At 32.3% G+C, this 24,121-nt stretch overlaps 4 protein-coding genes and 1 pseudogene across 6 annotated transcripts; 4 read left to right on the top strand and 1 right to left on the bottom strand.

The window, feature by feature from the left end:
* The first annotated feature begins 3,212 nt into the window (after positions 1-3,212).
* LOC107635351 (cystathionine gamma-synthase 1, chloroplastic) lies at positions 3,213-7,045 on the top strand. Of its 2 annotated transcripts, XM_088483576.1 has the most exons (12): positions 3,264-3,701; positions 3,783-3,912; positions 4,126-4,229; positions 4,355-4,428; positions 4,525-4,693; positions 4,878-4,937; positions 5,042-5,245; positions 5,358-5,444; positions 5,547-5,654; positions 6,163-6,258; positions 6,372-6,490; positions 6,734-7,045. In XM_088483576.1, exons 1-12 carry the CDS (start codon positions 3,462-3,464, stop codon positions 6,855-6,857), a joined length of 1,515 nt encoding a protein of 504 aa, XP_088339702.1. In that variant the 5' UTR covers positions 3,264-3,461; the 3' UTR covers positions 6,858-7,045. The 2 variants fall into 2 exon arrangements, with proteins under 2 accessions (XP_016194301.3, XP_088339702.1); XM_016338815.3 differs by having other exon boundaries at positions 3,213-3,912.
* An 896-nt stretch (positions 7,046-7,941) lies between these two features.
* On the top strand, positions 7,942-10,693 carry LOC148569495 (transmembrane emp24 domain-containing protein p24delta7-like). The gene is made up of 4 exons (XM_088483577.1): positions 7,942-8,314; positions 8,743-8,952; positions 9,438-9,514; positions 10,067-10,693. Exons 1-4 carry the CDS (start codon positions 8,081-8,083, stop codon positions 10,209-10,211), a joined length of 666 nt encoding a protein of 221 aa, XP_088339703.1. The 5' UTR covers positions 7,942-8,080; the 3' UTR covers positions 10,212-10,693.
* Positions 10,694-11,614: 921 nt separating this feature from the next.
* LOC107635350 (pentatricopeptide repeat-containing protein At5g48910 pseudogene) lies at positions 11,615-13,552 on the top strand (annotated as a pseudogene). Its single transcript, XR_015880571.1, has one exon. The product of XR_015880571.1 is annotated as a pentatricopeptide repeat-containing protein At5g48910 pseudogene (transcript).
* Positions 13,553-13,837: 285 nt separating this feature from the next.
* Positions 13,838-16,267, bottom strand: LOC107635352 (vesicle transport v-SNARE 13). Its single transcript, XM_021122044.2, has 5 exons — positions 15,814-16,267; positions 15,263-15,321; positions 14,965-15,153; positions 14,541-14,711; positions 13,838-14,147 (listed from the first exon to the last, which is right to left on the bottom strand). Exons 1-5 carry the CDS (start codon positions 15,905-15,907, stop codon positions 13,995-13,997), a joined length of 666 nt encoding a protein of 221 aa, XP_020977703.1. The 5' UTR covers positions 15,908-16,267; the 3' UTR covers positions 13,838-13,994.
* A 1,921-nt stretch (positions 16,268-18,188) lies between these two features.
* On the top strand, positions 18,189-22,389 carry LOC107637303 (hyperosmolality-gated Ca2+ permeable channel 2.3-like). The gene is made up of 11 exons (XM_016340733.3): positions 18,189-18,231; positions 18,819-19,161; positions 19,270-19,419; positions 19,582-19,645; positions 19,743-19,952; positions 20,083-20,271; positions 20,483-20,781; positions 21,034-21,310; positions 21,408-21,683; positions 21,764-21,997; positions 22,093-22,389. The coding sequence occupies exons 2-11, from the start codon at positions 18,884-18,886 to the stop codon at positions 22,261-22,263; spliced, it is 2,148 nt and encodes a 715-aa protein (XP_016196219.1). The 5' UTR covers positions 18,189-18,231; positions 18,819-18,883; the 3' UTR covers positions 22,264-22,389.
* The last annotated feature ends 1,732 nt before the right edge of the window (positions 22,390-24,121 follow it).

The following is a 24,121-nucleotide window of genomic DNA, read 5'->3' on the forward strand; positions in this document are numbered from 1 at the left end:
GATATTTTTTGAAAATACATATTTAATGTTGGATTTTTTTATTATATTTTTAAATTATTTGAGATTATTTTTGTTGATAACAAAATTCGAGTGCACTTGATCTACTCGTGGCGAAAATTCTATTCTAAAAACAATAATTGACAATTTGAGAATGAAACAACTAGGACTTTTTCTTCTTTTTTCAATCTTGATAAGAATTTTTTGTTTTATATATTTTCTCTTTTATAGTCCTATTTAATTATTTAAATTTCATGTAAAATTGCAATTACTCCATATTCTATGATACAGATATAAAAAACAAAGTATTTTATGTTTGTTATTTTAGAATAAAAATTTTTAATAACAGCATAACATATTATTCCTAAATTAGTCACTTTTATTACTTTATTATTATTATTGATATCTTCTTTAAATATGTTGCTCTTTCTCTATCCAACCTAGCAATTTACTCGTACATCTACATAGATAAAATAAATAGAGACCATTATAAATATAAGGTAAATATAGATTATATTTAAATGATTAATTAGTGTAAAAAATAAAAAAATATCATTAGTGTTTAAAAAAGTAATGTAATGTAATTTAATATAGAATAAAATATTATTATTTTAATTTTTAACAGTTGAGTTAAATAATAAGAATTTAGTGCATTATTTATATTTATATTTTTACAGCATCATTTATGAATAATAATATAATATAATACTTTTATAATATTTTCTTTTTTTTAATAGCAATTTTTTTTTACTTACTTAAAAATTTTCATATATTTTAAAACAATATCAATATGGCTTTATTTTTTTATCCAAATAATATTTTAAATATGCTTTATATTTACGCTATTGTAATCTTCATTTGTCTTTATCTTGCTAGTAGGTAAGAATAATTACGAAGAGAAGGGTTTTGCCAAAAGAAAAAAATGAGTAAAAGAAGTGGAGACGGAAGATAAAATGTGTATGTAGTTAGATCTTTGTAGAACAAATTTTCACTTCATGATTAATAAGGACACAAATTTTTTTTCGCCACGTTTCAACTTAGTGGTAAATTTGACTAATGGATAATTAACTTTGTAACTATTTGGTATGATTTTTTAAATGTGGACAGAAACTTTTGAGTCAGATGAAAATAGTACTTATAAGAGATTTTAACGATTAAATCAGTCTAGATTTAAGAAATATAAAAATTATAATTAAATAATATATTTTAAAATTGTATTTATTTATAAATATGAGACACTAAAATAAAAAGGTTTAATTACTTTGTTGATCTTATAGTTTCGCAAAATTTTTAATTGGGTCCCTATACTTTTTTTTCTTTTAATTGGGTCCCTGCATCAATTTTTTTTTCAATTAGGTTCCTCTTGGCAGTAATTGACTTAATTTTATAGGGACCAACTAAAAAAATAATATAGTGTAGAGACCCAAATAAAAGAAAAAAAAAGTATAAGGACCCAATTAAAAAAAATTTTTGTACAAAGACTCAATTATAAGAAAAAAAAAAGTATAAGGACCTAATTAAAAATTTTATAAAACTATAGAGACCAACAGAGTAATTAAACATTTTTATTTTAGTGCTCATATTTATAAATAAAGACAATTTTAAAATATATTATTTAATTATAATTTTTATATTTCTTGAAGTATATTAATTAATCAAATTTTTAATAAATAAATGTAATTATTATATTTAAAAGTATAATAATTTAAAAATATTTTTTTTATTTTAATATTTTTGTAGTATTACATGAGTAATACATTTTTTTTTAATACTTGTGCCTAGTTTAGGTTAAGGCTTAAGAGTATCTAGGGCTGTCGGATAATATCCGCATATCCGCGGTAATTATCCGCATCTGATATGAATTTTGCAGATATTATTCGATCCGCAGAGCCAATCTGATCTGTATTATGGTAGGATCGGATTGCGGATTCGGCAGTGATATCCGCAGATCCGATCCGCAAATTCGCATATCCACACATCACATATAAATAGCGTAGTTTAAGAAAGTAAACCTTAATGTGATATGAATTTTAGTGCGTTATTTTATAAATTTTATGATATTTTGTTTTTAATTTTTTATGTTGTACTTTAATTTAGAATAATTAAACTTAAATCTTGTGTTATTATTTTGTTATTTAAGAGAACTATTATTGATAATATTTTAGGAGTAAATATGCTTAAACAGATAAAAAATGAATTTTATGGATATTTTTTTGTAAAAACAGCCAAACAGAATCTTAAAATAATAATTTTGAATTATGCATATATATCTGTTATCCAATCCGATCCGACATAAAAAAATGTGGATATCATATCCGATCCGATCCGATAAGTACAGTACGAATCGGATAAAAATTTAGGCTATATCTGATCCAATCCGATCCGTGTGCAGCCCTAATAAGTATCACTTAGCTGGCGGCTATTCCATCCTTTTCAACCAAATGCTCTTCTTTAAAAAATAAAGAAATATAAAATTCTCAACAAAATTTCAGTTTTCTGATGGTTGGCATCAATTGAATTTTGAGTCAGGTTGGATTAGTAATTTTTTTTTTATAGTTTTGGTAAGTAAAATTATTTTATTTTTAATTTGGTAAATAAAAAAGGCAATAAAAGTTTTTATAATGAAGAGTAAAATTGAATAAAAAAACTCATGTTTATAACTAAATTAAAAAAAAAATTATATCTAAAAATAATGTGTTTATTTTTTAAATATTTTTTATTATAAAAATATAATTTTCTCGTCACAATATTATTCTTATGTGATTATGTTTTTAGCTTAAAAAAATTAAAAATACTTTTAAAACAGATAAAACAATACCTTTTAAAATTAACTTGTATTTTTAAAATTAAGTTAATAAAATTTTATATATATAAATACTTACATTTAATTTTATTATTTATTCTATTTATATTTATTATTTTATTAGATTTAATAACTTGTATTTAAAAATATATTTTAAAAATATAATAATAAATTTTTTAATATTTAATATATTGCAAATATAAAAAATAATTTTTATAATAATTTTTATAAAATATTTTTTTATGATATATTTAACTTATATTTTTAGGATACAAATTAATAAAAATTGTACTTTATTTTGGAGAGAGCACAAAATCAAGATGAATTATCCCTAAACAATGGCCAATCAAAATGCAACAGCTATATTTATTTATTTAATAATTAATATACTTGTTCAAACTTCAAAGGCAATACTGCAATAGTAGTGCGCTGAGTTTTGAGTCAGAATCCAAGTGTGTGATTCACTGTGACAAGTTGGAGTAGAAGTGGCTGCTAATAGCGACAAACTTAAGATCCATTCCATCAACCACCCCTAAACCCTTCTATAATAAGCTTTACTTTCTTCCAATTCAGACAACCTTACCAAAATTTTCATCCTTCTCCCCAAAAAACAAAGATCCAAAAACAACAAGAAAAAAAAAAAAAAGAGAAAAAAGAAAAGATGGCAGCTCCAACTTCTCACAAGCTTTTTTCTGCCCTTAACTGCCGCTCCAATCCCGACTTCTCCGCACCTCCGCCTTCCTTCAACCGCCGCCTCAACTCTGCCGCATTTTACGGTCCCTCCGCCCTCATCCTCCGCTTCCCTCCAAACTTCCATCGCCAGCTCAGCACCAAGGCTCGCCGCAACTGCAGCAACATCGGCCTCGCTCAGATCGTCGCCGCATCTTGGTCAAATGCACCAGCTGCCGACTCATCCGGCGGCAGCGCTCCAGCGGCATCCGCCGTTGACGCTGCCGCCACCTCGGCGGCGATCTCAGCTGAGATCGCCGCCGACGATAACGTTTCCGCCGGTGCTGGCGGAAACGGAGCTGTGCCTGTACAGTTCAGTGGTTCGGTTGATAGTTCTAGTTATTCTTTTTTGAAATCCGATGGAAGCATGGCGATTCATGCCGGTACGTGAACATTTTTCTCTTTCACTTTTTTGTATAATTATTCAGTTTTCATTTTGTAATATTAATCGTTTGTGATTATTATATATGATTTTCAATCAAGCTTGCTTCTATAATGATGTTTGATAATATTTTGTAACTTGTTTACATAATGTATAAGATGCTTTGATGTTGTTGTTAATGTAATTACTTGGTGATGCATTGGGCTTTATGCAGCTGAAAGATTAGGTAGGGGTATTGTAACTGATGCAATTACCACCCCTGTGGTGAACACTTCTGCTTACTTCTTTAAGAAAACCGCTGATCTCATTGATTTCAAGGTACTATACTTCCAATTGTTCAAAGCTTCATTCTACTTCATGAAGTTTTCATGTTGAAAGAATTATGTAATAGAAAAATTTTCAATTATTAGGGTTGATAAATTTGTCATCTGTTTTTGTTGCAGGAGAAACGCCAATTTAGTTTTGAATATGGGCGATATGGAAATCCGACAACAATAGTTTTAGAGGAGAAGTTAAGGTTTGTGTGTTTGATTCGATCATGATCTTGCAGTGCTTTTACATGTTAATGTGTTATTATTGGCATTTAATGAGGTATATTATCTTTATAAACCAGTGCACTGGAGGGGGCCGAATCAACTTTGATAATGGCGTCTGGGATGTGTGCAAGCACAGTTTTGTTGATGGCACTAGTTCCAGCTGGGGGACATCTTGTGACCACTACGGATTGTTACAGGAAGACTAGAATATTCATTGAGACTGTGCTTCCAAAGATGGGAATCAAGGTGCATGATCACACTTATTTGGAGATCTGAATGTATTTTGTTTTGCTATTTTATGTCGCTGTGATTGTAAAGGTTGCTTAAGTTGTTTGCACGGGGAGCACGTGCCTTTTTTGCTTTCATAATTATTCTCAGATTTGTAAATATCTTATTTATAGTTCTAATAAATTTTCAATTTGATGAGCAGGCATCTGTTATAGATCCAGCAGATGTTGCAGCCTTGGAATCTGCATTGGAGGAGAACAATGTTAGTGTTGGAGAGAATAGTTGATCTCCTTCTGTGGATTTTCTATCTTAGATTTGGAATTATTTGATGTTCTAGACTTCACATTGTATTGTGCATTTGTGCAGGTGTCTCTATTCTTCACCGAGTCTCCTACCAATCCTTTCCTCAGATGTGTTGATATTAAGCTGGTTTCTGAGATTTGTCACAAAAAAGGGGCTTTGGTCTGCATTGATGGTACATTTGCAACACCTTTGAACCAGAAGGCCCTTTCCCTTGGTGCTGATCTTGTTTTGCACTCTGCAACAAAGTACATTGGGGGTCATAATGATGTTAGTTAGTTTGCTCTTTCAAACCCAATTTGGTGGTAGACATCGATGCAGACATTGTACATTTTATATATTCATTATTAAGCATCAAGGAAATTTTTTCCCTTTGTTTCAGGTCCTTGGTGGTTACATTAGTGGTCCAGATAAGTTGGTTTCACAAGTTCGTACTTTGCATCATGTTTTGGGTGGTACTCTTAATCCGGTTAGTCATCTCTTCAGTGCAGAGCCCTAGTTTGTGGTGTATGCTTGCAGTGAAGAATATGTAATTGATAACTTCCCTGACATAGTGCAAATGTATTCACAGAATGCTGCATACCTATTCATTAGAGGCTTGAAAACCCTGCATCTTCGTGTACAGCAGCAGAATTCAACAGCATTCAGGATGGCCAAAATTTTAGAGGAACATCCCAAGGTATGATTCTGTTGATATTACAACGTCTGGCTTGATCCTAGCCGAGAAATTTTGCTTGCCGGAAACCCTTGTATTAAAGATGCATGAGTTATGCTACATCCAAATCCACCATACAATGGCATAAAAACACATTGCCATAAATATTTGGCATCCTTTCTTCTCCCAAAACCAACGAATCTGTCGTGTTCTTTTAATTAATTGTTCTTTTTATAACTGTTTTTCTCATACGCCGGAAGCAAATATGTATGTGTTCTTCCACCGGCTCTTCCCTGTGTTATTTCACTTTTCATTTCTTGTAAAAAAGAAAGTTCAGATAAGTTGTTTATTGCGTGTATAGTGTGTAATTATCATCATATACAATTACACATATAATTATATGTGACACTTTAGTGTTTCACAAATCCGGAATGATGCTACTATAATCATATATAATATAACTGATTCTAGAACGACATGCTAAGTTCTGCATTTGATGTTAACTGGCGTTAATAAAACAATACATTGGCAGGTGAAGCACGTGTACTATCCAGGCTTGCCAAGTCATCCTGAACATCAGCTTGCCATGAGGCAGATGACTGGTTTTGGTGGTGTTGTCAGTTTTGAGGTGATGATTGCTATCCAAATCTGTGGTTGAAACCAGTAATAACATTCTCTATAATTGTGTGGTGTTAATAACCTTATTGACAAACACTGATAATTCCATCGCTAATCATGCAGATTGATGGAGATCTAATAACCACCATAAAATTTGTTGATGCACTGAAAATCCCATATATTGCACCCTCATTTGGAGGCTGTGAGAGCATTGTGGATCAACCTGCTATCATGTCTTACTGGTACTCATTTGAATTTGTTCTTTAAGTTGTCATATTAATGATCAACACTTATCCCTTGCGTATTTTGAATGGTTAATATATTATGTGTATGATGCACTGTATATCGTAGATTATACTAGCATTGTCGTTCCTTCTAATTGTTCCTTTTGCTTGAAGCTTCTTGGTGTCAAATTAATGAAATATTATTTTAAGATAAGGTTTGGTTATTGATGTATATTAAGGGTTTCATGTGTTGTGGAACAGGGATCTTCCTCAGTCAGAAAGGGCCAAGTATGGTATTAATGACAACTTGGTTCGCTTCAGCTTTGGAGTTGAAGATTTTGAGGATTTGAAGGCTGATGTTCTGCAAGCTTTGGAAGCCATATAATATACTAAAAGGCAATTAGGCAGTATGCACTATGTGCACTTACCTTAGTGTTCGTTGTTCGTCTTCTTGGTTCTGTTTTCATTATCATGTATAAGCGAATCAATTGAATTTTGATCACCCAATGTTTTGTTGTGCTATTTTGGAAGAATGATTTTGATCACCTAATGTTTTGTTGTGCTATTTTGGAAGAATGATGTCTCATTTGAATGTCTTGAACTATCAAAATTTTCAATTTATTTTTTATCCTACCTCCACCACAATATTTTTTACTAAATTTTAGCTAAAATTTTTGTAAATATTATTTACATAGTTAAACATTACTATAACAATTTTAATTGTTAATTCATATAAACCTAATGTGTAAAACTCAATTTGGTTTTTTAAAGAATTTAATTTGATTTCTTAATAGATGGAATTTTATAAATTTAGAATTTTTTTTTGTTGCACCCTTTTGACAGGTCAAGGATAAATTTAAATTCTATTTAAAGGTATTTTTATCTTACCAGTTACCAGGTCAAGCGCCAATTTAAATTCTATTTTTTTTTGGGTGACTCAATTTAAATTTTATTTAAAGGTCTTTTGTTACATATACAAAGCAAAATTCAGACATTTGACCTTTGTTTAAGTGAAAGAATAAGCCGATCACATAACTAATTCAAATAGGTTATTACGTCATTTAATTATTAGGTTATCATAACTTATAATTTTTGCTTTAAATCAAATAAAAATGTCGATAAATTTACTTATCAATTGAACAAAATTAATTTTGCATTTAGAGATTATTTTTTATGAGTATAAAATTAAGAACTATGCTGCGTGGACACTAAAATACATATTAGAATTTAAATACATATTGAAAATAAATTAAACTATACATATATTTATATATAAATACATTAAAAATTAATTTTAATAGCTGATTTTGGTGTACGAATATCATTTTTATAAAATTAATTTCGTGATCTAAATTTTCTTAAGTAAAGACATATTGTACATATAATCAAATGTCAAAGCCTTCTGCTTAGAGAAAAAAAAAAAAAAAAAAAGAAGTAATAGTTGGGTAATAACTTTTCTTGCTGACGGTTAGCTTCAAAAAACTGGTTTCTAAAATCTTTTTCGCTTGGCTCCCGCCGTTTCGATTCCCGCCGTTCAACTCTTCATCACCACTCTCTCGAACCTCGAAAATTCGAGCGGAAGATTCAATCCATTTTTTCCCCAACAAAATGTGGAATTCTATTCATCGTCATCATCATCATCTTCTTCTCCTTATAGTGGTTGTTGCACCTTCGTTGTTACTTTGCAGCTTGGTGGAATCGGTGCAGTTGGAGCTGAAATCGGGGCACACGAAGTGCATATCGGAGGAAATCAGCGACAATGCCATGAGTGTCGGCAATTACATCATTGTTAACCCAAACGAAGGGTATCCCATACCCAATTCTCACAAGATCACTGTCAGGGTATTGCTCTTCCTTCACTCAATTGCAAAACCCTAGCCTTTACTTTTCTTTTTTTTCATGTATATCTTCAATTTCAGATTCTGTACCTGCGGTTCTTTGAACTTACGTCAAGATTTTATTTAATTTTTTTGCTGAGAAGCATTTTAATTATGATCAATTTTTTTAACATAGCTAAGATTATTTAATTACATCCTGAGTAGTAGTAATCACTAATCTGGAAGGTTATAACTTATAAGAGAAAAAAGAAAGTGATTATTTTGGGACATGATCTTTTTCTTTTCTTTCTCTTTCTTTAATTTCTTTTCAAATTGTCTCAGAAAACCTGATTTAAACAGTAGTAGTAGTAGTAGACGAAAATACAAATGTGAGTTGTTTATATAGCATTATTGTTATAATAATATTTTGTTTTATTTGCAATGTTGGGGCAGGTGAGTTCACCTCGAGGGATCAGTTATCACTATGCTGAAACAGTGGATTCTGGTACTTTTTGGTTTAATTCCAAAGAGGCTGGTGACTACACCGCTTGTTTTTGGGCAATTGATCACAGTCCGGCTGTAACTTTGATCATTGATTTTGACTGGAAAAGTGGGGTCGCTATCAAAGACTGGTCCAAGGTTGCTAAAAAAGGACATGTTGAAGTAAGTGTACCTAATTTGTTTTTAGTTTTATGGAATTGATTCTAGGAAGCAGAATAGATCCCTTAGGAATTGATGTAGTTAGAGTTGATTTTAATGTATAGTGATTTCTGTTTGATAGCATCCAAACTATCTTTCCATCTCTCAGAATTGATTCTAACACAGCCTGGATTTAAACCAGACAAGATGGAGAGAATCCAGAATCAATTCTGAGGTGATGAAATTGATTTCGGGGACTGGAGCAGGGAAATCAAACATACTTGATGTTCCTTGAGCTAGCATTTCATGTATATGTGTGATTGGTATTGTATTGGTTGGAGAGGGATCATTTGGAATTCTTTCAAGTCAGCATGATTAGTTCTCTCTTATGTTATGACTGATTAAAATGCAGTGAAATATCTGGCATTTCTATACCAGATGCTTAATAATCAGTGTAGCCTTGTATGGTTGCATGTTTTCTAATGTGTTGTTGGTTCTCCTCTTCTTAGGCAATGGAACTCGAGTTGAAGAAGTTATTTGATACTCTCTCGAACATCCACTATGAGATGCTTTATCTTCGTAAAAGGTATTAATGTTCATGACTTCATCCTATAAGCATATTGATCTTGGCATTTTTTGGTTTTCTATAAAATGTTTCTATGTTTAAAAACTTTGTATGAAAAAGGTGTTTTGGCTTTAAACATTCCTTTATGGAAATTATATGAAATATATTGTTATGCATATTAGTCCAAACATTGTGCATACACACTCTGAAAGACCATTTTAACTGCACTGTAATTCTATCAACTATACTTACAATAGTGATCCATGTTGTTCCCTACATTTGTTATACTATTAGTTTTGTTTTTGTTCTACCAAGAAAGCACTTAGGGATGCAATCAAATAAGCAACTTGACATGAAAGTTTTAAGCAAGGTGAGGAAGGAAGTTGTTTTACATAGTAGATAATAAGGTTCTATTTTATGCCTTTTTATTTTTCTTGGGTACATTAACAGCAATGAGATCTGAGCATAACATCTCGTTCACATTATCCAAACACTTCATTATTTTACCACTTCTAGTGGCTTTCTAATTTTATTCATCATAATGAAAGTGTTTTCCCCAAATGTCTTTTGTAGGGAAGAACAGATGCAAGAACTTAACAAAATGACGAACAAGAAGATGTTTACGTTCAGCTTACTTTCATTATTGGTTTGCTTGTCTGTGGCTGGTTTTCAACTATTGCATTTGAAGTTATACTTTGTGAGGAAGAAGGTCCTCTGAGTACAGAGTTACTTAACACCAAAATTCTTTAATTCTTTTGCTAGCCTGGGTTGCGTTTGTCTAGTGCGCACCCTGAGATGAGGTATTGACACAAAGACATAGATGCTAGGTACATAGATACAAAATACACAATATTTCTACTCTTGCTTGGTAATGAAGAACAGGACACAATACACAAATTAATCTTCTACTAAAATGTCAATTTTGTCTTTACATCATAACCACTATCCTACCACCGTTGAAACTACGTTCAGGATATTGTTGGAAAAATATTGCTGAAAGTGGTGTGTATGTCCCAAAATTTGTGTACCACCTCTTAAGAAGGACACAAATTATGTGTTTGTATACCTTCGTGTCATAAAAAGAAAATATTGGACACTACAATGTACAATGAAATAGAGTTTAGGTTTTTCTATTTTTATATATTTTTCTTTTTGTCGATGTTTTCACTGTGAGATGAAATTTTTCCTAAAGGGAGTAAATTTTTTGCTATGTAATATATTATATATACACGGACAAGAATTCCTAATTAGATGTACTTACATAGCCCCATTAGCTAGTAATTGTCTTAGTAATTTATATTTAAAATATGAATTAATTTAGAATAAATCCATACAAATGCTGGTTAATACAAAAAGAAAAAGGAACGCGCAGAAAAATGTGGAAGAACACAAAGAAGGAGAAAAAGAAGGAGGAGGAGGATAAAGAAAAGGAACGTGGGATACAAACGTTGGAAAAGGAACGCGAAGAAGAAGAAGAAAAAGAAACACGAAAAAGAATGACGTGATTTCACGTGCGCATTATATAAGTGGGTTTTGTTGGATTAGGGTTAATTTTACTAAAAAAGTCAGTATGTATAATAGGATTGTGACTAATAATTGCCTTAGTAATTTATATTTAAAATATGAATTACTTTAGAATAAGTCGATACAATGCTGTTTAGTACAAAAAGTTTTGTGATAGTATCATCGAGTAGAATTTAATTGGTTAGTATTTGTCAAAAAAGAAAACATGAAAATCGGTTCAATTGTTTTATGGTGAATGCTATGGTGCCTATCACTTTGTACCTAAGTTACTAAAAAAGGTAAATAAATAATATTTAATAAATTTTACATGATTTACTTTTTACTTTAAATATTTTATTTTTTACTTTAAAAGGGAAGTTAGGCAATTTAGGCACCATAACAAAGGCACCATAGAACTCACCTTGTTTTATAAGGGAAGAAGGTAGCACTTGTTGAAGCAGTAATGCTAGGTAATGTTTTTTAACCAACATTAGCTAACATCTTTAAATTTATTTTATTTATTTTTAATCAGAAATTTTTAACTTTAAATTTTAAATTTAAACTCTAAAATTAACTAATATTAACTAATTAAGAAATAGTTCCTATAGTTCCAGTGTAATTGTGAACTTGGAACTCAATCATTACCAGTTTCATGAATGCTGCAAGCCTGCAATCATATTGTTATAAAATATAACAAGAGGCAACAACTAAAGACCTCAGTGTCTTCCCCAAACATGATTAATAATTGAGAATGTTACAGTTAATCAGTTATCCTCCAATCCTCCATAGAGAGTACTAACCATATTACCTCAAAAACAATGCAAAATGGCATACTTGCATCAACACTTGCCCACATGGCAGAAACCTGCACTTCCATGCGAGACCTCAAGGTCCTCCATGCCCGCGCCTTCTGCGCCTCCCTCCATCACCATCCCCTCGTCCTTGCCAAGCTCTTCCGCTTCGCTGCAGTGTCGCCCTTCGGGGACTTGTCCTATGCCCACCGCATGTTTGATCATATGCCTCAACCAACCACCACCTTCTTCTACAACCTTCTGATCCGTGGCCACTCCAACACCACTTCCATCCCTTTGTATCCCACCTATTTTTTTAACCTTATGCGCCAAAAGGGTATCTTTCCAGATGGGTTTTCCTTCACCTTCTTGCTTAAATCCACCTCCAAGACCAACCTCCTTCCTAGTTCAGTACACGGTGCCGTTTTGAAGGCCGGATTTTGCTGCCACCTTTATGTGCAGAATGCATTGTTACATGCTTATGCAGCAAAGGGGATGAGTTTGACGACAAGGAGGGTGTTTGAGGAGGCTTTAAGAGTGGGATTAGAGGTTGATGTTGTATCCTGGTCAGGCTTACTTGTAGCACACGCAAGAGCAGGGGAGCTAGAAATTGCGCGACGGGTGTTTGATGAAATGCCTGAGAGGGATGTAGTCTCGTGGACCACAATGTTATCCGCGTATTCCCAGGCCAAGCTTCCACAGGAAGCGTTGGAGTTGTTTTGGGAGATGAGGCATACTGAGGTGAGGCCGGATGAGGTTACCATGGTGAGCGTGATCTCGGCTTGCACAAATTCGGGAGACATAGAGACAGGGAGGATGGTGCATGAGTACATAGAGCAGAATGGGTTTATGTGGATGGTTGCACTCTGCAATTCCCTGATCGATATGTATGGGAAGTGTGGATGCTTGGAGATGGCGTGGCATGTATTCAACGGCATGAGGAGGAGAAGCTTGATCACATGGAACACAATGATTTCTACGTGCGCAAACCATGGTAATGCCGATGATGCATTTGGGTTGTTTGAGTGGATGATTCGTTCTGGGGTTGTGCCAGATGGGGTGACACTTCTGGCGCTTTTAGTTGCATATACTCATAAGGGTTTGGTTGATGAAGGGATTAGGCTGTTTGAGAGCATGAAAAGAGAGTATCGAATTGAACCAAGGATTGAGCACTACGGTGCCATGGTGGATATGCTGGGACGTTCCGGGAGGCTACAGGAGGCATATGATCTCCTTACAAGCATTCCTATTCCCTGCAATGATGTGATTTGGGGAGCACTGCTTGGTGCTTGCAGGATTCATGGTGATGTAGAAATAGCAGAGAAGGTTATAAAGAAATTATTGGAGTTGAAGCCGGATGAAGGGGGATACTATATTCTTCTCCGTGACATCTATGTTGCTGCCGGCCGACCGGTTGAAGCGAACGAGATGAGGGAAGCCATGTTAGCCAGTGGAGCAAGAAAAACTCCTGGCTGTAGTTGGGTGGATGCATGAAAGCTACAGCAGTCAATATATTGTTGATGCATAGTTAATTCCTAATTATACGTAGTTAACAGCATAAGTATCACAATTAATGATATGCAAATAGTTTATTGTTCTAGTTCATTTCTGCTGCAGATTTGTCCACAGGGAATCTTCCAAATTCCTGATTTTTGACACTATTGTAAATACTAGCCAGGAACAAGCAATAGTTTTGTTGCAATTATTGTTGGATTGTCCTTACTATTGAAGGCTTTCAGAAATCAATGCATGTTACCGCCATAAAGTTGTTCATGCTGTTTGAAACTCATCGAAATGAGAATTGTTGATTTTATCTATTTATTTTTTTTAATTTTTTTTATTGCACTGATAAGTAGAAGCTAGAACCTGAAATTTATCTTTTTTTTATTGCTGAATTCGATGTATTAAAATCTAGGCACATTATTAAGTGGAAAACTAGCTGGGAACTGGCAAGTGAAAACAATTTGATAATTTTGAACCTCTTTTGGGGGAATGATATTACAAGAGTAATACCATTTTAGAAAGATATGACACTAGTTACACAAAAAAGAAAGCAAATTTTCATATATTACAAAACCAGCATACTCTCGTCAATAATCATACACTTCAAAGAAGAAAACGCCACCAAATTTTCTTATACCGTTGCCCAACATAGCATCTTTTCCCAAGCACTCAACGACCAGGGAAGAAAACTGGGCCTGCATTGGCTACTTAGAAAGTTTAAAGTACAGGATCGAGGCTATAACAAGAACCATGACAATAACAATGGTGGTAATAATCCACTTGTTCCTGCTCATCCTTCTTGATATGTTGGACAAAATTTTCTTGCTCTTGCCTACATTATCATCTACTCCATGAAGCTGCATGAGATGACATAACCATCAATAGACAGAAGAGCATATACTTCAACCCCAAATAAAGTTAAGAAACTAGAAACACACTATACAAATGCCACATGAGAGTCAAATCCCAGAGATAAAAGTCAAAATACTGCCTAAGCTTTTATTTCAGGGTGTAGAGTTCTTAAAATATAACTTATTGGAAAACTTTCAAGTGTACCAGTACACCAGTGTTTTAGTAATTTTTAACCATTGATCTTAATTATAAAAAATATATATAATATATATAATTAAGATCAATGATAAAAATTTACTGAAACACCGGTATACCGGTATACTTGAAAGCTTTCCTAACTTATTACCAAAAAAAAAACGCAGACAAATCGTTAGTTATTCAAGAAAGTTAAACACTACCGTGTTATTTGCATGCAGTAGAGACTGTCGCTGTGCATGCAAATCTTGAAGAATAGAAACCCCAAGATCTTCTGTCTCAAACATTGTTCTTCTACTTTCCTCAATTCTGTCACCAGACTTGTTCAACCTCTCAGTTGATGCCATTAATCTTTCTCTTTGATCAGCTGATGCCTATTAGAGTCACATTAGCAGCTGGCATCAGATTTGACAGCGCCAATCCAAGAAAAGCAGTGTTCAGAAATGAAAGTTCGATATAAGCTCAGTATAAGGACATAAGATGCTATGGATAACTAACTTTGTTCCATACTTACTGAAAGGGACACATAAATGGCTGCAACTCCAAATTGTTGCATCATAATGGTGACTTTCACATGAAATTGAAATGTGTGTGCATGTGTAAAGCGATGTCAAAAATGAATCATACCGTCACAACATATACCATGCTTGATTCCAACAACTCATCCCTAGCAGAAGGATTCAAGTTACCCGCTACAATTTTCTTAACTTCGCTTTTAATATTGTTCAGATCTGATTTATACTCCCGCAACTTAGCAAGAACTACGGCCTTAACGTTCGGCTGCAAACTTCTTGCCTCAAGGTCCATTTTTCGAATCTACAAGTTCAGATACACCATGGAATCCGAATCTTAGAGAATATGAGAAATTAAGGCAGATTTTTAACCAAAAAGAGAGGAAAAAGTAAAACGAGAGTGGTGAGAGTACCAAAGCTTCTGCCTCATCAATTCCAGTCTTTACTTCAGAAACCTTTTGCTTCTTTTGCTCTGCATATTCAACAGAAACAGAATATATTACTCTAGCATAAAAATCACAAACTTCATTGATTCCTCCTATTGTTCATAAGATTAAAACATGTTGATGATTTGCCAGTTTGAAATTAAGACATTCTATGATGAATATTCTATAATCCAATACTTTTCTTGTATGGCAATTTGTCTCGTGAAATAAGTATAACAAAATCACCTACATACAGAGGTTTAAATTTAATACCCTATCAGGTACCCTACGAAATTTAGATTCTATACACTTTTGAAACATTCAACCATATTGTGGCTTATTCTTTCAAAAATCAATTATTTTGTTGTAAACACATCTCACATATTTGATGCTAAAAAAAAATAAAATAATGGAGCTAATTCGCCTAGAAGTACCAAACACATAACCAAATCAATAAAAATCAGAAACGTAAAGGAATTATTCTAATAAAATATATTAAGAAAAAAAAGGATGAAGAAGAACTTTAATTAACTACCTACCTCCATCAAGAGAAGCAGCTACAGTGCATTTCTTTGATAGATTAGCAGAAAGCTCGCAGTACTGTCGTTCATATCCTTCGAACACGCTACTCATCCTTTCTAATAACAACTTTACCGAATTCAGAAGATGAAATTAACTGGAACTGAAATCCTAATTGGATCAACACATTGAGAAAAAGCAGGATCGGCGGAAAGTAATTTGGGAAGAGGAACGTGAAACTGAGGACGCAGCTGAGGTGGGCGGAGAAAAGGATGCGAAGGTTCCAGAGGGAGGACAGTAAGGTATTGTTTTAGACTTTTAGTTGACTTAATTGTTGAAAGTTGAAAGGATGGAAACGGAAGTGTGGGCGATGAAAATGATGATGATGATGATGATGTGCATGGTTTCTTTCTTCTTCAGTTTCAGGTGTTAACTGAAAAGTACTACTAGAGTATTACACCTGGAATATTCTATGCTACCTACCTTCCACGTGTGCTATTTTTCTTACATTTCTTTTTCTCTAATAAATGTTTTGAGTTTATCTCATTCTGGATTTCAGGCCTAGCCATTTTAATGACAGACAACAGTAAATTAATGTGAAAATTTCACTCCTCTCCTTTTCCAATATGCTAAAATGACATTTCCTTTTCCTCTATTTTATAAAGGAAAAGTATAGGGGTCAGCAACTTTGTTGAATTTTGGCCAGCATATAATCAACAAAAAAATGAGTCATTGGATAAAATTTCACACTAATCTCACACTATTAAAACCATCATCGATAGCTATTTGATGGCTACAAATCACAAAAGTTACTAACCCCTAGCATTATTCTTTTATAAATGTACATTCTCCTCCCTTCTAACTTTTAAAAAATCTCTTTTTTAATCCATTTTAAATTTTTTGTGTTAACTAATATTAACTTTATCTATTTTTTTAAAAAAATAAATTATTTTTTAAAAAAATACCTATTAGCAAAAAATTCATTTTTTATCATTAAATTTTACTTACTAAAATACATTTTTAATAAATTATTTTTTTATTGATTAAATTGATTTTTATTAAAATACTTTTAAAAAAATTAATAATTAAATTATTGTTTTCTAAGATACCTATCCTTTAATATTTTTTTAATTATTAAATTGTGATTTTATCAAAATTTTTGTTAACAATTATTTTTATTTTTATTATTAATTTTTTTATATCAATATATATTATTTTAATATTAAATAAAAAAATCTTACCACTGTTAATATATATAACAATTAATATATATTAATATTGAAAAATAATCTTACTAAAATTTTTTATTTAATATTAAAATAATATATATAGATATCGAAAAATTAATAGTAAAATATAAAAAAATTGTTAACGAAAATTTTGGTAAAATTATAATTTAATAATTAAAAACTTATTGAAGGGTATTTTAGAAAAGAAATTATATAATTATTAAATTTTTTAAAAAATACAATTTAATCAATAAAAGAATAATTTATTAAAGAATATTTTGGTAAGCAAAATTTAATGATAAAAAATAAAATTTTTACTAATAGGTATTTTTTTAAAAAATAATTTATTTTTTCTTAAAAAATGGATAAAGTTAACATTAGTTAACACAAAAAGTTTAAAATGGATTAAAGAGGAGGTTTTTTAAAAGTTAGAAGGGAGGAGAATGTACATTTATAAAATAGAGGGGAGGGAAGTGTTATTTTAACATCTCGCAGGAGAGGGGAGTGTAATTTTCCCTAAATTAATTTGATATCTAAAAGGAGAAGAAAAGAAAAATTGAGTTGAGAGGATGTCCAAAGAAATTGGATCTTCAAGAAAATTATCGATTTTTTATAGTTATGCTTTATATGTTGAGCTTTTTTTTAAAGAATTGTGCTCAAATTCTTTTAATAGAAAAATAGTTCATTTGTTTTGATTAAGTTTTCATCATAATAATTTTTTTTTGGTTTTGATTCAGCAAAAAAAAATTGAAGAATTGTATTTTAATTTTATTATTAATTCAACAGATTTAATATAGTTAATTAACAGTAGAATTAAATAGATATTTTTTAAATTCTACTGTACTAAAAATTTATTTGTCAATGAGATATAACTCAAATGACATACTCTCTTCGTACTTATTTAAGAAAAAATTATTTAAATATTTTAAAATTTCAATAGTATATTATTTGTGTTGATCAATGACATGTTACGCAAGCTGAGCGAAGAAGGAGTAGCCTTAGCTTGCATTGTGTGTAAGGTGAAAAGAATTGAATCCATGCATCAACACGTGGACGTGCATTTCATGTCCTCTACCAAAAAAAGCGCCCCGGGAACTCCTTGTGTTTTTCATTTCAATCTACCTTCTTATTCTTATTCCTTAACTGTATATGCAACAAACTCTACCCCATGCATCATCGTCATGCTTCTCTCTTTTCCTTCGTAACCAGGTTTGGAAATCTTCAATTTCTATATGATTACTATTGATCTTGTATAATCTTTTTCTTTTTTATCTTATGAATCTACCAAACTCTGCAATGTGTATAATAATCTTATATCATATTCCAGAATCGTGATGTAAATGTGTATCTTTGGATGTTAAAATGCATGATTTAGTTTTTAGGTAGAAAAAGTTACAAAGTTAATGTGTCTTTCTAATTGCACTAATTGGATGTGGATCTGGTTAATTTTCTTCCAATTTAATCTGAGCAAACCCGTAATCTTTGGATGTGAATAAATTGGTGTAGCTCATGGGAATTTGTGGTTTGATCTGCCTCCATATACCTATCCAAGCAATTAGATTTGGATAACTAGCACTGATAATGTTGTGAGTGATGCGTGGATGCTTTATGAGTGAAAGGGTTTCAATAGTTCAATACCTTAATTAGAGGTAAACATTATTGAAGCGATCATACACCGAACCCTAATTAATTACTTTATATGAATGGTGTCCTATAATAGGTATTAATGGTATATTCATATTAATTCCTTATAAATTCAAATCAACTATTGAGAGTTGCATTTTATTTGATTTCAGGACTATACTTGAGATATTGGGAGCAAAAAATTGATGATCTTCTGGTTCTGAACCAGATTTCAACAATGATTCTTTCAGCTCTTCTAACTTCAGTTGGAATTAACTTTAGCTTGTGTTTTATATTTTTCACCTTATACTCTATACTGAGGGAGCAACCTGGCAATATTCCTGTCTATGCATCGCGCTTAGTTTCCGAAGATAAACTTCCAGAGGGTGCTCAATTCAATTTGGGACGGCGGCCTACGGCTGGTTGGATGCGAAGAGCATGGGAGCCCTCTGAAGATGAACTTATTTCAAATGCAGGCCTAGATGCTTTTGTCTTCATGCGCATATTTGTCTTTAGGTGATTTAAATTAATCAGTTTTCTTAATTACCAAACTCAATGCTATTATTCTTCAAGCATAGCTGCAGTGTAAGGTTGTTTTTGCTTTTATGGTGTTCTGATCTGCAGTGTAAAAGTATTTACATTTGGAGGAATTGTTGGGATACTCATTCTTCTTCCAATTAATTTTATGGGGACTCAGATTCGTGATGATGCTGATTTTCCAAACAAGTCATTGGATTCCTTCAGTATTTCTAATGTTAACAATGGTTCAAAGAGGTAAGTAAATATTGTTGATCATGATACATAGTCTTGTCTCTTAGGCACATCAAATCTTAGGAAATCTCATTGGGTGTATATGAAAAATTTGATTCCTTTTACTGAATTTTTACCTAAGCCATAACATGGGATCTCTGATCGCTAGATTTGGCCTTTCTCAAGGTTATGGATCCATTTTTGCGCTGCATATGTTTTCACTGCAGTTGTCTGCATTCTTCTTTATCATGTAAGTTTTATTGTTTGAGTCTTCTTTACTTTGTGCATGCTGTTTGATTTTACCTCTGGTGTTTGACTTTCATGGTTGGTGTTAAAACCATATGCAGGAATATGCATATATTTCATCAAAGAGAATTGCATGCTTCTTTTCAGCCAAGCCTGAGCCTCATCAGTTTACCATATTAGTCCGAGGTATTCCAGTTCCACCCGAAAGCAACTGCCAAGAGACGGTTGAGCGCTTCTTCATGGAGTATCATCCTTCTACTTATCTTACAAACTCAGTTGTCCGTCGCAGCAGCAAACTTCAAGTTCTAATTGTAAGTGTTTTCTTGGAGTTCTAAGATGTTTCTTTAATGATTTACTTAATTTTTGTTACCTAATCTCAATTCTTTCTTTCAATGTTACTTGTAATTTTTTAACTACTAACAGTTTATTATTTCCATGAAGACTGATGCAGAGAGACTGTATAAAAGGCTTACCCAACTGAAACATAAAGATAATTCTCCAAATAGGTATCGGCGTGACGGATGTTTTGGAATATTCGGACAAAAAGTTGACATGGTAGATCAGTATGAAAAAACATTGGGAGACATAGAAGATAATGTGAGAATAGAGCAGTCTTCAATTGAAGGAAAGGTGATTATCATGTCTGCTCCGGTTTAAACCTTACATATCAACAAAGCAATCAATTTCATTGAATCATTTACTTAAGCGGTTAAACCAAATCATCATTAGATGTGTAGTTAGCCTTGACTTGTGTCTACTAGATTTGGCTCTAGATATTATTTTTCATGCTTATTAATTGAAATATCTAATACATAAACTTGTTTCATAACTATATTAAAAGGAAGTTCCAGCTGCCTTTGTCTCATTTAAGTCGCGATTTGGTGCGGCGACAGCTTTGAAGATTCAAGGAGGCGTCAATCCAACTAACTGGATAACCGAGAAAGCTCCCGAGCCTCACGATGTTTATTGGCCTTTCTTTTCTGTCACGTTTATTAGAAGATGGATCAGCAAGCTGGTGGCTTTTATAGCCTTCATTGTTCTTACCATTCTGTTTTTGATCCCAGTTGCACTAGTACAAGGTCTTACACATCTTGATCAGTTGGAAACCATGTTCCCTGCTCTGAAAGATATACTTAGAACGTAAGTTACAAATTATTGCATCTTGAATTCGATATCTATCTGCTAAAATGTGCCAAAATGGATTCAATTAAATGGTCGTCCTTTGATCTCTGTAGCCGACTCCACCTGGTAAGACAAGACTTAGCTGTTGTTTACATAAGCATGCAAAAGAAACACATCAATAATTAATAGCAGTACTTGTAATATTCTGATGATTGGATTTCTTTGGTTGTTTTATCAGTAACATTTGGCACCACCAATATTTGTTTGCAGAGCACTTGTGACCCAAGTTATAACAGGATACCTTCCCATTCAGATTCTTCATTTGTTCTTGTCCTTGGTTCCGCAAATTATGATTATTCTTTCATCCTTGCAAGGACACATCTCATGGAGTCAAATACAAAAAAGTGCATGTACTAAAGTGTTATGGTTTACCATATGGAACTTGTTCTTTGCAAATGTTCTATCAGGGTCCGCGCTCTATCGCTTGAACATCTTTCTCGAGCCTAAAGAGTTTCCAAGAGTATTGGCCGAAGCTGTACCGACACAGGTGAGAAGAATGACAAGTTTTATCTCACAACATTCTGAGCTCTCTGTATTACTTGAGCTACAAGGCATCTTTATGTCTTATGTCTTATCCATTGCAGGCATCATTCTTCATAGCATATGTTGTAACATCTGGATGGACCAATATAGCATTGGAACTCTTTCAATCGGATCGACTTTTCTACAACTATATAGATAGAATTTTTGGAGGAGAAAGCTACGAGGACTTTGAGGCGCCATCCATCCCTTACCACAGAGAAGTTCCCAGGATTCTGTTCTTTGGACTTCTTGGTGTGACTTACTTCATCCTTGCTCCACTGATACTGCCATTTCTCGTAGTATACTTTTGTGTTGGATACATCATTTACCGCAACCAGGTTCGCAGATTGTGCTTGTTTTCCTTTACAAAATGCAATCAAATAACATTCTAATGGTTTTAATCATCTTTCTGCAACAGCTTCTAAATGTGTATGTCCCAAAGTATCAAACTGGAGGAGAATTTTGGCCTACAGTGCACAACTACACAATCTTTTCATTGTTGCTGATGCATATCATAGTGATAGGGATATTTGGGCTGAAAAAGCTTCCTTTAGCATCTGGCTTGACTCTTCCTCTTCCAATTCTCACATTTCTGTTCAATGAGTACTGCCGGAAAAGATTCCTTCCTATATTCGAGGCCTATCCGGCCGAAGTAAGTTGGCTGATGATTCATTCTAAGTTACCTCATTCTCTCTTTTTTAATTTTCTTTTAATGAATTGTTATGGAACTTATGTGTACTGCTGCAGTGTTTGATCAAGAAGGACAGACAGGATCAAGAAGATCAAAACATGTCTGAATTTTATGAAAAGTTGGCCAATGCATATAAGGATCCAGCTCTGATGCCAATCAAATATTCTGGAATGTTTCTTGGTCACAAACACAGGTCTCCACTACTTCAAAGTTCATCAGAAGCTTAAAAGTTTATCACATAGTAGGTTCACTATGACGATGCCATCAATTTGGAACTGAATGGCTGCAACCAACCAGAACTAACAATGTAGAGAGAGAGAGTTTAGCAGATAGATTTGTGGAGCTTGTAGAACTAGCAATAATGTGCCTTAAATTTTGTAGCTTCCTTTCATAGATTCAGAATTTATGCTTACTTGTAAAGAATATGAGGTGTTTTGAACTTCTCATAGAATCTTGTTGGTAAAAATTATGACTGGTTTAAAAATTTAAGGTGTTTTGATCATAGTTCATTAAATAATTCTAGTAAATGTTTTATATGATAATATTTTGGCAGATAAGTATTTTTTTCCAAATGAAATCGTTTAAACAAGAATATATTTAATAGAAGAGAACTCTATATTTATATATATAAAAAAAGATCATTTGTAGGAACTTCATTGTAAAAGCCATTTGGCTACTCAAAATGCTGCCTCGAATGTAAAACTATATGATAATATAAAACTCAATTTGTTCAAATTTTAATAACATCCACTTGCAATGCAAACAGCTGTTCCAGTTTTGATTCTGTCATTCTGCATGCATATAATTTCTCAATGATAACTGCATATAAAGAGTTTCTACAAATAGAGTAATACTTTTAATTTGAAAATGTAATATGATTTATGTGCAACAGTATAGGTGTAAATAGTTAAAAATTTGGTGCTCTTTTACAAAATAGTTCACTCTTATATTATTATCAAATTGAGAATACATTTTATTAATTATTAAACAAAAAATTTACAGAACTAGTCTTGTGAGAATTTTCAATGAATTTTTCATAAAATTTGGCCACGGTTTATTCTAGCCTACGGCCATCGGCAATACTATACAAGAAGAAAAGTATTTCCTAAGTTGGTCCAGAAATGTCACAATCCATAACGAATGATATATTTTTCCATAGAGAATTTAGCATATAATTATTGATCAATGTAGTGGATGACACGACATTGCAAAATAAAATATATTTATATTCTGGAATTATTAGGTAGCATTTTGTTAGGAAACTGAGATTGAGATTGGGAGACTAAGACTCAGGATTGTCTTTGATAGTTAGATATTAGAACTAAAGTTTCAGTTTCTGTCTCTAAATTTTCAGTTTTTTCGGTATCTCCAAAAAATGAGGACACAGAGATTGAAATTTAAAAAACTGAGACTGAAATTTTAATAATATTTTTTATCAAAAAAATATCTTCATTTAATTTTTTAAATTTTAAATCTATTTCTCAATCTCCTTATTTATTTTAAATTAAATATAATAATGAGACATAACCTAATTCAGTACATTTTATCTCAAACACAATGCAAAAATTTAATTTAATTTCTCTCAATTTCTCTCTTTCAAAGGCAGACTTAATGTTGTGGCTGGATATGGACAATATGTCTCTGTGGAGCATTGTTGAAATCGTCTCTCTGAAATTTAATCATTGAAGACAACAACAAAAGCATTTTTCTTTCAGGGTATTTAAGATTAACTTAAAATGATTAGGACCTAGCTTCGGTTTGAAAGAGACTTGCTTCATCTCCAACTAGAAAATTCTTAGATGAATTTTAATTATTTACACTTATTATTATTATTATTATTTTGTATAATTTCTTTTCTTTTCCCCTTTAACTTGCATAATTAAACATTTCAAAGAAAAATGATACATAAGCATCAACAAGAATTAGGTGTAGTATTTTTTTTTTTTAATTTGTTTACAGGCATTGACGACTTACATAAGATGTACCAAGTCAAAAGAAGATAACTAATGATAGAAATATATAATAACCAGTGTACTTTAAGGTTGAATCCAAATGCCAAATTCCAGCTAGATGCAGCTAGCTTGC

Source organism: Arachis ipaensis, chromosome B4 (genome assembly GCF_059453495.1).
Source record: "Arachis ipaensis isolate K30076 ecotype BB chromosome B4, ASM5945349v1, whole genome shotgun sequence".
Taxonomy (NCBI): domain Eukaryota; kingdom Viridiplantae; phylum Streptophyta; class Magnoliopsida; order Fabales; family Fabaceae; genus Arachis; species Arachis ipaensis.

Excerpts from the sequence above, each read along its gene's own strand:
- LOC148569495 (XM_088483577.1), top strand. The coding sequence starts at position 8,081 with ATGTGGAATTCTATTCATCGTCATCATCATCATCTTCTTCTCCTTATA. Across the intron at positions 8,953-9,437 it reads CTAAAAAAGGACATGTTGAA|GCAATGGAACTCGAGTTGAA; the intron begins GTAAGTGTACCT and ends TCCTCTTCTTAG. Across the intron at positions 9,515-10,066 it reads ATGCTTTATCTTCGTAAAAG|GGAAGAACAGATGCAAGAAC; the intron begins GTATTAATGTTC and ends TGTCTTTTGTAG.
- LOC107635352 (XM_021122044.2), bottom strand. The coding sequence starts at position 15,907 with ATGAGTAGCGTGTTCGAAGGATATGAACGACAGTACTGCGAGCTTTCT. Across the intron at positions 15,154-15,262 it reads TTGATGAGGCAGAAGCTTTG|ATTCGAAAAATGGACCTTGA; the intron begins GTACTCTCACCA and ends CTGAACTTGTAG. Across the intron at positions 14,148-14,540 it reads TACTGCATGCAAATAACACG|CTTCATGGAGTAGATGATAA; the intron begins GTAGTGTTTAAC and ends CATCTCATGCAG.
- LOC107635351 (XM_016338815.3), top strand. The coding sequence starts at position 3,462 with ATGGCAGCTCCAACTTCTCACAAGCTTTTTTCTGCCCTTAACTGCCGC. Across the intron at positions 5,445-5,546 it reads TGGGTGGTACTCTTAATCCG|AATGCTGCATACCTATTCAT; the intron begins GTTAGTCATCTC and ends ATGTATTCACAG. Across the intron at positions 6,259-6,371 it reads GTGGTGTTGTCAGTTTTGAG|ATTGATGGAGATCTAATAAC; the intron begins GTGATGATTGCT and ends CTAATCATGCAG.
- LOC107637303 (XM_016340733.3), top strand. The coding sequence starts at position 18,884 with ATGATTCTTTCAGCTCTTCTAACTTCAGTTGGAATTAACTTTAGCTTG. Across the intron at positions 19,420-19,581 it reads GTTAACAATGGTTCAAAGAG|GTTATGGATCCATTTTTGCG; the intron begins GTAAGTAAATAT and ends GCCTTTCTCAAG. Across the intron at positions 21,311-21,407 it reads CCGAAGCTGTACCGACACAG|GCATCATTCTTCATAGCATA; the intron begins GTGAGAAGAATG and ends TATCCATTGCAG.